The sequence below is a fragment of the Odontomachus brunneus genome, unplaced genomic scaffold (genome assembly GCF_010583005.1).
Source record: "Odontomachus brunneus isolate Ranch 3 - 2012 unplaced genomic scaffold, Obru_v1 Obru_scaffold_088, whole genome shotgun sequence".
Taxonomy (NCBI): Eukaryota; Metazoa; Arthropoda; class Insecta; order Hymenoptera; family Formicidae; genus Odontomachus; species Odontomachus brunneus.
This window is the reverse complement of record NW_022639538.1, coordinates 261,439-273,819: the sequence shown is the minus strand read 5'-3', so window position 1 is coordinate 273,819 and position 12,381 is coordinate 261,439. Positions and strand designations below refer to the sequence as shown.

At 44.7% G+C, this 12,381-nt stretch overlaps 1 protein-coding gene across 6 annotated transcripts in view; it reads right to left on the bottom strand.

Moving 5' to 3' along the window:
- The window catches only part of LOC116848068 (neurexin-1), a 399,669-nt gene that overhangs the window by 141,267 nt on the left and 246,021 nt on the right, over positions 1-12,381 (bottom strand). For all 6 annotated transcript variants that reach the window (XM_032823816.1, XM_032823818.1, XM_032823819.1 and 3 more), the window contains 2 exons: positions 6,419-6,577; positions 3,002-3,154 (listed from right to left, as the gene is read on the bottom strand). In XM_032823816.1, the coding sequence (XP_032679707.1) occupies positions 3,002-3,154; positions 6,419-6,577 (312 nt within the window). The remainder of the gene's footprint in view (positions 1-3,001; positions 3,155-6,418; positions 6,578-12,381) is intronic.

Below are 12,381 nucleotides of genomic sequence, written 5' to 3'. Positions count from 1 at the left end.
AGAGAGAGAGAGAGAGAGAGAGAGAGAAAAGAAAGAAAACATTCCAGTATTAGAGCGGATAAAGAAAGAATATCTGCGGGGCAGAATGGATGTGGCATGCATTAATGCACACATAGCTACATAAACCGCGACGATGCGGAGCGGTAATCCAAGAACGGTCACACTCGTAAACAAGCCCTCGCGCTCCGAGGGCGACGAACGCGCTTTCAGGGAGCGTTCGTCCGCTCGTCCTCGCGTCCCTTTGACGCGATGATGGCCGGTATAACAAGGATTTGCAATGGTAACGACGATGTTTCGTCGCCTGTAAAAGCGCACGAGAGTGCGCGCTATGGGCATCGCACTCGCGTTAACGCCGCGGCCATCGAGGTCGAATGAGCGCTCCGGGGTCTTCGATCACGAAGATGACGAAGGAGAAGGGTTGGAGGGAGGGAAGGCGTATGAGCCAGCTTTCCTCTTTACTTTTCCAAGTTACGTATCTGGGCGCTGCGAAGTTTCCCGTTATTCCGACGATGATTCGTAATACTATAATAAATAATATGTACACTAAAAGAAAATATCTAAAACTAACTATCTAAAAGAAAATATCTAAAACTAACTATCTAAAAACTAACAAACATTTATTAAGTAGATGCTATTGACATGTTTACTTAAATCAACAGTCTTTACATTTAAATCAAGTATTGTTCACTCGATTTAAGTAAACAACACTTGGTTTAAATGAAGAGACTTTTGATTTAAGTAAATATGACATCCACCTAATAAATTTGTTAATTTTTTAATATTTTTTCTTAGTGTAATAATATGTAATAATAACGTAACCCCAGTAACGATAACGACAACAGAATTATAACTTGTGAGTGACGATTATAATCGTTATTTTTACCGTTACTTTCGCACGTGTGCAGCACAACCTCATGAAATGGCCGGCAATGAATCGTGAAAAAAGGAACGAAGCTTTCAAAACGCATGGGGAAAAAGGCAACGGGAATTGTAACTTGGCTCGTTACTACCTTGATAGTAACGATAACGGTGACTTAGTTCACTTTTCTCAATGCGTGATGAGTTATCTTCTTCAAGAAGTAACTCTCCCAACTAGAAACGATTCATAATAATGCCCTTTGTCCAGAGAGCAGTTTACGCTACCGATCGGAAACGGATAGACATTGATCGGCGAGGGATGTGCTCGATAATCGTCGACTGCGCAGCGATACGCTGCGAATATTGTCACATAGTACAGTAACAATACACGGACAGGTAGAAAAGAACGAAGTACCGACATGCCAGAGATTCCCGAGCGGAGTCCACGTAAGACACCGTTCACACGCTGAGAAAGAAATATCTAAGAAATAAAAGATATTTATTCGGCATATGTGTAAAAATATAAAGTAATATATTTATTTATATACTAAGATAAAATATTTTTCAAATTAAAAGACACATTTTCTCTTAAGAGAAACTCAGTTCTTCATGAAAGTATGTTTATTCTTTTTCAACGAAAGAACTTAGGTTAAAGCGTGTTATCACCGAATGTGTTATCACCGAATAAATATTTTTTACTTTCCAGACATTTCATTCTTTCAGTGCATTTTTTTTCATTCCTACACGGAGAGAATATTATAGTTTTCCTTTTTGCAATAAATTCTTTTTAATTTTGCTGTGTTTCTAGTGGTGCAGAAATGGAGTGTTAGTAAGGTCTATCATACTGATAAACATGCCCTGAGAAAAAATATTTGAACATTTAGCCGTGAAATGTAAAGTATTTCTATGAAATAAAGCTTACTTACATGAAATGTATTTTTATCCTACAAAAATGAATTTTTGGAGAAAGTAATTTTTTAAAGTGTTTTCTTCTCAGTGTAGTAGAAATTTCGATAAAAACACAGCGAATTTTTCAACAGTTCCAATTCAATTTCTAAAATATAAGCAGCAGAAGAAACAAGTTAACGAATTATTGCCAAAAATGTCGGACTACTTTTCGGTTAAAAAATTCTACAGTGATCTTTCCTATAAAACTCTCCCCGTGTACACATCACGCTCGTGGTGTGACAGACGAACGTTCTTCTCACAATATTGCGAAATTATAGGTATCTTCGCGACACGGACAATCGACTAGCTCGCGGTCTAATTCGTCTCGTCTCTTTTCACAAACTCACGCAGGGAGGAGGGGGCGTATCGGAAATCGACTGCACACGCGGCCGGCTTGCGCCATTCGACATAAAAAAATCAAGAGGCGCCCTGGCAATTTGGGGCGAGGACATTCGAGGGAGAAGTTTCCTCGCCATCGGTCGCCTCCGCCATCGTCGTCGGTGATATTCGCGAGAACTCGCGGGAAGCCGCGCCGGAACGGTTATTTGCAGGCCGCTTGACTCGCGCAAAAACCTCCCCCGCGGGTGCATTCCTAATTTAATCGGATATCCCCATCGTCACGTTTCCGCTCGGTAACGGAGCCGGGTCGCACTTCTTACTTGCATTATTTAACGGACACGTGTGTATGTGGGCGCGCGAGCGAGCGTTCGGGTCTCTCTTGCGGCGAGAGGCGCGTGTGTGTATAAAAACAATTAAATCCGCCGACGCTCAATGCAGAACGCATGCGGTGGTTCGTACGCGCGCGGCTGTGTGTGTGTGTAAAAGGGACCGAATAAATTCTGTCTAATTTCAATCGCATGTTAACGGTGCGACATGCACACGAGGACGATCTCGCGCTTGAACCATGAAGAGCTCCCGGAGCTACAACGATCCATCGAGCTGTGTATATAAATTTGGAAGTTACAGCGATTCTCCCGGTACGACAACTCGGTAGCTCTGAAGAATTGATGGTGTCCCTGAATGTACGACGGTTGCGTTCGTTTTCGAGGAAAGAGTTTATTACAGGCGACCCTGTGCGCTCTTCTCTTTCACGGACGATTAATGTCGCGACTAAGTATGCATACAGACACTTCTTGTGGACATTGCAGGTTTTTTTTCCTTTTCTCTAAGAATGAGCGAGAGAGCGTGTACTCACGAGATGCGACTCCCTGGTAGTGAACGTGATCGGATCCGAGGCTCTGGGCTCGCGACAGTGAAAATCCATCTTTCCCCAAGCGGCAGCGCCCGCTGCGCCGCTTTTGGCCGCCTCGATTAGCTCCATCTTGACTCCCTCCGCCGCGAACTCCACCTGCAAGCACCATCGATACGATCATCACAGCGAAATTACGACAAAGTGGATTATATCTATCTCGACATCAAAAACAGATATCATCGTGACAGCTTTTTTCCGTAACATCTCGGCTACAAATTAATCGGGCTGGGTCCTAACTACGTAGTGGCCTTGACCAGGAATGCCTTAAAATAGACATGTCTTTATAAAACCCAGGTCCAGATAGACAGATCCAGATTTCATAAATAGATTTCATAAATAGGTCGTGAATTGACGTGTTCCAAAATATTAGATATGATCGAAATAGGCAACTTCTGAATAGAATTTCGCGAATAGATCATGAACTTTTAGCAGGAAAAATTTAACATAGTAGCCCCAAACGGTGCTACTATGTAATAAGGCTTGACCAAGGTCAGTTAATCAACTCCTGAAATGGTTTCAGTGAAGAAACGACTATTCATTAATTGATAATTATAAGAGAAATATTTTGACAAGTGTTACTACATTTTCAATAGTTAAAATAAGTCTTTAGTCTAATTAGGCAAGATAGGGCCTAGTCAGATTTACAAGCGCTAATTTATAAGAGAGTTATACTTCTATGTGGAGTCTAAGTAGACTCGTCTTTGACTTGCAGGACTTTGATAAAAGTAGAGAAAACTGTCTTTTTTAGTTCCTGTTTTGAATCTTTATCCAGGACTATAGATGTACTAAATTTCAAGCACATATCTCACAGAATGTTGTCGATTTTCTCGGCAATCTTCCACAAATACACAGCAGAATTTCCTTTCTTCTCGACTGTTGAAATATAAACAACTGGCGTCCTTGCAAAGCGGGACACAGAAAGCGTCTTTGTACACGGCATACTCGTTTCAGGGACGTTCTCAGAAGGAAGAGTCGGATAAACGAGATAGATAATCTGCATAAGCTATCTCCGTTTTCAGCCGTGAAGATCATCAACGGCCGACAACAGACATGCGAGAGCTGCGAGCGCACGTATGTTTTCGGCGTGCCAATTCCACGGCACGATTCTTCGAGATTCGAGTTTCGCGATTCGAGGATTATCATCGCAGACATTAATATTTAACCGGGACGTGTCACGGCGATCTAAAAGCAATTCGATCGCGTATATCATAAATACACTGGCTACGGTTATATTTCGAATCGCGCCAATGCTTCAGCCTTATCAATGATTATTGATACGTTAAAACGATACTCGTGCGCCACTTATAGTTCGGCAGATGAAAATCTTACCTCCCGAGAATAAAGTTCTCCCGAATAGCCGCGGAGGTCGCTCAGAGGGCAAAATTTTCAAGAGCGGATTGCCCGCGAACGGCTTGGCGAATCGCGAGCGATTTACATATCGCGAGCGCGCGACGTCGCGGCCGTAAATAAAGAACCGCGAGACTCGCTAATTCGTCCGGGCGAATCGCGCATGACCGCCGCTTTAAGCTGCAAACAGCCGGCAAATTACAGTCGCCATTAACCTCTCGGTGCGCTTTATCGCATCATTCGCGTTTCTTTGTCGCCGCCCACGACGCGTTACTTCGACTTTAACTTCTCGGTGGAAGTTCCACGAGTAAGTTGTCGGCATGAATATTTCATTGCGCCCCCGCGATGACCGCGCGTTCGCGTCCGCGTCCCGCTGGGCGGACATTTTTATCAGTCCGCGCGGAAAGTTCGCGCGAATCGCCAGCGGTGGAAATAATTCCGGAATTTCTGAGGACGCCGCGCCCCAGGCGGTAATGCCCGCGGCGAGTGCACTTGGTTGTAAGTAGCTTCCACGTGCTGTTTGATGCGGCAATAGATGGCGCATCACATACGATCGCATATTTACGTAGCCGAAAGTGCAGGCGGAAGTGCGCGATAAGAATAATTTACACGCAAAACAATAATTTAGTACCATCAGCTAAATTCTAGTAGCTCATTCGAACAACCTAGAAGGCTGAAAGAAATTGGTTAAATCAAGAAATGTGTGCACTACTGGATTTGTGCACGCCTCCGACAAGAATAGAGAACTGAAGTCAGGACCATAATTTTGGTGTAAATTTTACACATGGGAAAATAAGTTAGTATCATCAGCAAAATTCTAGCAGCTAAATTGAATCATTTTTACCGCATTTCTCATTTCTTCATTCATGAAGATCCTAATTGCGGTAGAAAGATTTGTGAAAGTTTTCACTAAATAAATCCTTTTTCCGTTAAAATCAAATTTCCTGCTTGGAAGCGATTCCACTTAGCTATTGGCTCTTATAGGCCCTACTTGCTGGTTGCTATTCAAGATCATTATAAAAAGTTGGCCGTTAGTTCAGATAAAATGTGTTCATCGCGAATTGAAACATTTACTAGCTGAATTTATTAGTTGTCCTCGTACCAAAGAGACATTACGAGCAGCGCGATTACATTTCAGCTTCTTCTGCTGATCCTTTTTCCGCGTATAATTGGCGATCAATCTTGACCCGACTTTTTCCCCTGATAAGGGTACTCGAATGCTCCAAGCGCGGTTCGCTTCATACCAGCGGCGCTCGATCGTTTTTGTCGGCGATTTCACAGCGCGCATTATATTTTCCGAATACAGCACGCACTTTTCGTATTCCGTACAGTCCGTGCCGACTATTTCGCTAATTAAATTGATCACGGTGCGCGCGCGCGATACGTTTAATCAACGCGCGCGCCCTCAAAAGGATTCACAGTCCGCGGTTACGTTATCCCCATTGATGCACGGTCGCTCGTCAAGGATCCAATGACACACCATCGCGACTCCCCATCGGCAAATCGCCCGGCGCAATTTCAGTATCGGAGTAATTGTCGTCCGACACTGACCACTCGACCGAAAACAGCGCAAAAAAGGCAATTTAATAATTACGACGGACAATAGCGCGGCCTGGCCTCCGGCGATATATATCTGCTCCCAACCCCCTCCCGCTTCTGCCGTCGCACAATATAGGCCGGAGGAATATTCGTTCGCAACAAGAGCAAATAAAAAGCGGTTAATCAATCGTTTTATAAGCTATTTTTATGTCTGCCAGGGAAAAAAGCGAACGCGCAGACTATTTAATTTCTGTATACGTCGACTGACTTTGTCGGAAACGACTCTCTCTCCCTCCCTCTCTCTCTCTCTCTCTCTCTCTCTCTCTCTCTCTCTCTCTCTCTTAATCACACACATACACACGCGTAGTGGGTTTGTCGTCGCGGCAAAAACGTTCGACTCCGTCTGAATCCATCCACCAACGGAGGATGGGAAAGTTAGCAAGAGGTATAAATAAATCATGGTATGGATCTAACCTTTCTCAGACATCCGACGAAGTTGTTGATCCCCTTGGCGCCCTGCAAGGACCTCGCGTCGGCACCTCCGCCGACGAGAAGTCGATCGCTCGCCAAATGCGTGAACGACCCCGCGGTATGGCCGTGCTCGGTGTAAACCCCGTCGACTATGGCGGAAAGCTGCAACAGAAAGGACAGTCCCTTTAGAATTCTGCTCGTGCCACGGCAATTTGCAGAATGACGGTTTCTTAGCGTTCTCTCTCTCTCTCTCTCTCTCTCTCTCTCTCTCTCTCTCTCTCTTTCTCTCTTATACTTTCCTCCGTCGTCTCTTTTCTTTTTATTTTTTTCGATATTTTGCTCCGACGATAACGAGACTCGCAATCAGGATTACCAGTGTCATGCAACTCGAAGAGTCGACAATAAGATGAGGGAAGTGTATTTATGAAAGAATCCATCAGGGGAAATGTATTTATTGCATGAAAGAGATGCGGAACGAGGAATAATGTCGCAAATATTTTATATGATTGACACAAACGTTAATATAAATATGATATCACAAATCTTATATCATTCAAAGGAAGCATTTAGATTTCTGATTTTAACCATGTCTGATGGCGAGTTTTTGTGAATCACGTGATAAGAGTGAAAATTTCGTTAAACGCTTTTTTAACCAAAGGGAAGATACAACATTTTTGAGAAACAGCCTTGTGTGTGTGCGTGTATGTGTATCAGTTTTCACAATGTCAGGTAATTATTTTTAGTAGGAAGATAGAAAAAAACATGGCATTTCAACTTTAACTTTGCAAAATAAAGATACTCAGCACTTCTCAGGTATCTACGACTACTAAAGTTAGTTAGACTTTGAGTATCTCACATGAGACAAGTTTCAAGACAGACGTCTATTAATACGAGCGTCAAAGACGTCCTTGAGACAACAAGCCGTCCAAGTAACGTCTCTGAAGCACCTTTCAGACATGCGTGTTACACGCGACGAAAGTCGCGAATGCGCATCCTTGAGCGAGGGACTGCTCAGCCGTGATTTCTCGAGGGAGTAAATCGTGAGTGTCGTTACGCGCTCCGGAAAAGAGTTAACCGGCATCACCGGTCGGCAACGCTTCCGTTTCTCGAGGAGGTCGGCGGCTAAAGTTTCCCGGAAAGCGATCCATGCGGGCACGCCGTAAAGTTTAGCATTTAGACAAGCGCCGTTCTTGAGGAGAGAGCGGTCCATTACGACTTCAGCAATGGCGTCGATAGTCGTTATCTCCCGGTTATCCTCTTCCTTTTTCACGACCGCCGTTCTAACCAACGGCGCCCAGAGTAGGACCCGAAGAGGAGAGTGAGTGGTGAGGTAAAGCGCGTTAAGGGGTACGTCTTCCCTCGTCGTACCTCTCGGAGGCACCTAACCGAGAGAAAGATACTATCCTCTCTCTCTCTCTCTCACTATTCTTCATCTTCGCTCTCACCACTGGCAGGGCCGCCATGTGGATTTCCATTGGCGGTGGTCACCGATAGATAGAAATAAACATTATTTCACAGAAATAAACTTTACATCTCGCAAAATTTCCCGCAAATTTTCAAGTATTTTGTCTCAGTGTGGCTTAAACAGTATCAAGAGAAGAAGAGATTGATGTAGGCTTCAGAGTATCAAAGTAAGCGTTAAGTAGAATGTTGAGGCCGAAAGTAGCATCAAAATTTCAACTCGGGCACAACCGACGAATTGAGTTATATTTCAGCATCAAGAACCGCACAAGTCTTAATCTACAGTATAAACTTGTGGAGCAAGTCATAATATAGTCGTTAGGTTATTGTTCTCTTTTGTCCACACGATTTTTATAACTCTACACTGAGAAAAAGATACTTGAATACTTATTTGTGGGATATAAAGTTTGTTTCATAGAAATAATCTTTATTTCGGAGAAACCAACTTTGTTTCTCAGAAATGAACTTTATATCTCACAAATAAATGTCCAAAAATTTTCTCCTCAGTGTACCTTATATCAGAAATCAGCTTTATATCCCACAAATAAATGTTTAAAAATGTTCTTCTCAGCGTATCTCATATCAGCTCTCGAGTGTTTACATTCACAGGCTCTACGGTATTACGTCAACTCTATAAACAAGTCGCCTAGCCAATTTATCCGTGATCTCAATTATGGCACATATTATCTCACGTGCTAATACGTAATTTTTCTCTCTCAAAGTGGAATTTCCCTGTTAAATGAATCAAGAAATAGATAACGGGTCTTTAACGACTGAGTTATCGAAAGATCAACTCATGAACTCATATAGGCGGCACGAGACGAGCGGAGCTTCGAGCTCCGACAACGTAGAGCCGGCCCTGTTTGACGCTTCCATCTTCCCTCGTCGTAATTAGGTGGCTCTCTTGTCGAGGACGCTTCCTTGGACCGCAGTCGAGCAATCTCTCCTTCATAATCCTCGAGGCCTTATCTCCAATGCTTCTCAGTGAACAAATAGATCCCGCACTCGTCGCGATGAAATTAAGGAACTGTCTGCGAGCGATGGCGTTCCGCGCCGCGGAGCGTGCTTTGCATAATGCGGCGCCGTACGTTACGTTAAAAGTGCGCCGGTCATCGCTTAATCACGATTACAAGCCCGGTCTTCCCCGGGAAGAGTGCGGAAAAATCCCCGGGAAAAGTGCGGGTGTTTGTAAATTTTTAACTTCGTGCACGGCGTAACCTGGCCACACACGAGAACTCGCTAACTCAGGTGGAAATTTAATTTAAGCCCACGCAGAGCGAATCAAAAATTCGCGGCTTTGATTCGAATCCGGCGAACCGCGCGATACCTCGCGCCCCGTCGCGGCGGGCGAGTTAATTTTCCGACTTAATTAATTTTCCATCTTCATTAACCACTTCTGGACCCGCCGGCTCGCCACGCTAATGGCGCGTCTTAAACATTTATAACGGTGTCGCGATGTGAACTCAAGTGGCAGATTTGTTGTATCGCGCGCCGGGTGTTGCCTTACGCCTTATGAAATTAGGCTAACGCGATACTTCGCGACGCGCACGTTTTGTCATTGTCGGCCAACGCGCCCTGAATATTCATTGATAAACGTTTGGAGAGCTCTCGCGAGCGAAAACAGGAGAAAAACAGGAAACTAAACACGAACGTGTCCAGCGCGTTGTGTTCAGAGAAAGTGAGAAAAAAAAGGACACGTTTTGATCTGGAGAGGAACGTGCCGAAGTTCGAAATGTGGGACACGATTTTACTCTGAAAAGTCGCAATCCCGTGACGTGCAAATATCTCCTGAACAATCTCCTGAAGTACGATTTTCTCAAAATAAAATTAAAAAACGCGCAGTTGTCCCGGAAGGTTGCAAAATAAATGACGACGAGATAATGTGCAACAAATTGTTATTACACTGTCCGACACTGTTTAGCCGCACGAAGCACGCGAGCAGCCATTCCTGACGTACTTTCGGCTGCTAAACACGAATCCGTTGTCCAATTTGGCCGTCACGAATACCATGCCGTTGACCATAATACAGACAAACGCGTACGTGAAATTGCTGAAGCCGTCGCTCTTTATTTAGTGTTTCCCGATTGCGTCATGTAAGCGCAAGGAAGCAAGGTATCTTCCACGCGACTATTAAGATAATAATAACAAGACAAAGTTAAGGTGATGCAACACAAAGTTAAGGGGAAAGTCGATGACGAACTCGATCATCGATGTCGATAACGCAGAGACGATCGTCACTAGCACAATCACGCTGCGCTCTTCGTACTATTTGTACACACAAAACTTACGTAAATGTGTTACTTTGGAGAATTGTTTCTTGTAAATTGTCTTGGCATTCGAACTTCGAGATAACAAGCTTGCGGGAAGATACGAACCCATTTCACTTTTCGAATTTTGAGATTTTGATTTTTCAAACGACAAAAGTCCGAAGAATCGTAATGTATCGCGCACATACACACACATAGACACACCTACTGATTAGACAAATCTAATCTAACGAAACGGGGAGCGACGGTAGCGGCGGAAGGTCTGCGGTAATTTTTACCTTAAGTTTGTCGTCGTGTCGATTTAATTACGTGAGCTAAACAGTTTTCTTCCGGCGGAACAGTTAAGGACGGCACGTATTTCACGGTCCTTGAGCTTTTATCTCTGACACTTCTGAAAGCAGGGCTGTGCTTAGCAACTTACTCAGCAGCCTGCATAATTTTGCGCAACAAAGCGAAAAGAGTGAAGCTGAAAGGAAGCGTCATGCTCGACGTGAGACGTATTGTATTTTGCGCCGCGCACACATTTTTCTAATACTGTAAAAACTATTAACTCGTACTGTTGCGTCGCATTCCACAGCGAGAAGTGGTGAAGCTTTCCCCGAGCTTAATCTGTCTTCGGCATCGGCGTTAATTGACCCGTCAATGTGGAGAGTGAGTCGCCTAACATTAAATTCTAAAATGTTTCTACTGCTTTTTGTATTAGAAAAAAATGTATGAGAAGAATATAAATTGTGGAAAGATTGAATGACCGCAATACTTATCCCTTCCAGCCCTACACAATTTATTCTCATTATATATTCTTTCCTACAATACAAAAAAAGGATACATTCTGGAATCTAACATTAGGTGACTCAAGGCCTATTTATATTCGCGAATTAGATCGCTGTTGATAATTGGGGGTTGATAATTTCGCGGAATTTAGCCTGTAAAATATAATCAGCGACAAAGCCGGTGTTGATAAAACGAAAATCGAGCGCAATGAAGAGAAGTTCTTCGCGAGGCAATTTCATAAAGTGACGGATAATCTCTCGTGACGCAATCCCCGTAACAAGTTTGAGCATAACACCCGAAATTAGCTCTCTAAATATCAGTTAATCGCCTTACACGACCACCGTGACGCGAATTCTCGTGTGCGAAATACCGTCTCGAAAAAAAGAAAGGAATGAAGGAAAAGAAAGGAGAATGGATTCGAGTCACCTTTCGTTCGCGCATGAAACCGCGCTCGCTTTCGTCGCGATTGCTCTCAAGTTGCATAAAAAATTCGTCCGTGTCTCACCGGACGATATAAGTATCTCGCGCAATACGGGACAAAACGATTCCGGCCGCGGCTTTACCCGCCGGCTACGTTTCGCGTGAGGTGAATTTCATAAAACGCGAAATTACCCGACTGCGGCCGGCGACGGGAACGCTTCCTCGAGTGGAGCGCTTCGAGACGAGATCTAGCGCGAACGCGCGAAAAGGCGCGTCCCGATGCGGTGGCGCGCGACGATGTCAAAGGTCCTTTAATGGCGCCTCTTTTCCCGCGTCGTGGTAATCGAGAGGTGCCGAGCGTCAGGCAGACATTCCTCGGTTGCGTGCACAGTGTATTTGGGGCAACACAATAAGCGCAGCCGGGAAAGTGGGCCGCAAACCAACCACGAAGGAAATCTACGCGCGAGAGGATCTCTCTCCACTCTCGCGTGCGCGCGCGCGCGCACACACACACACACACACTCCTTCGCAGTGTGTCTGTGCTGATCCTCGTTTGACGAATATGGAGCGAACGGGAAGTGACAAGGGGATGGAGTAGACTATTTATTACATCCAGACGCGAGCTCCACTTAGCCGCTCATGGATGATGAGCGTTGTGCATTTGTATGCGTCCGTGGTGTCGCTCGAGTGCGTTATACCTCGCCACCGCGAATCATTCTCGCCCCGCGTTCGCTGTCGCGAATACGCGCATCATGCGCATCGTGTTGTGCCGATGCCGCGATAAGTATTCTAGGTTTCGACTAAGTCCCGACATTTATTTGCACACAGGGCCAGAAATCACTGCGCTACAGGGAGAGGACGTTTGTTGAGACCACTCGAATGAAGTCGAACGAATCGAGCTGCGGACTCGCACACGGCGAGGTGCGTTAAGTTGTTGAAGTCGATAACGCAGAGGCGATCGTCACAATCACGCTGTGCTCTTCGTACTACTTGAACATATATAAGATGACCAGACGTCCCGATTTTTTCGGGACAGTCCCGATTTTT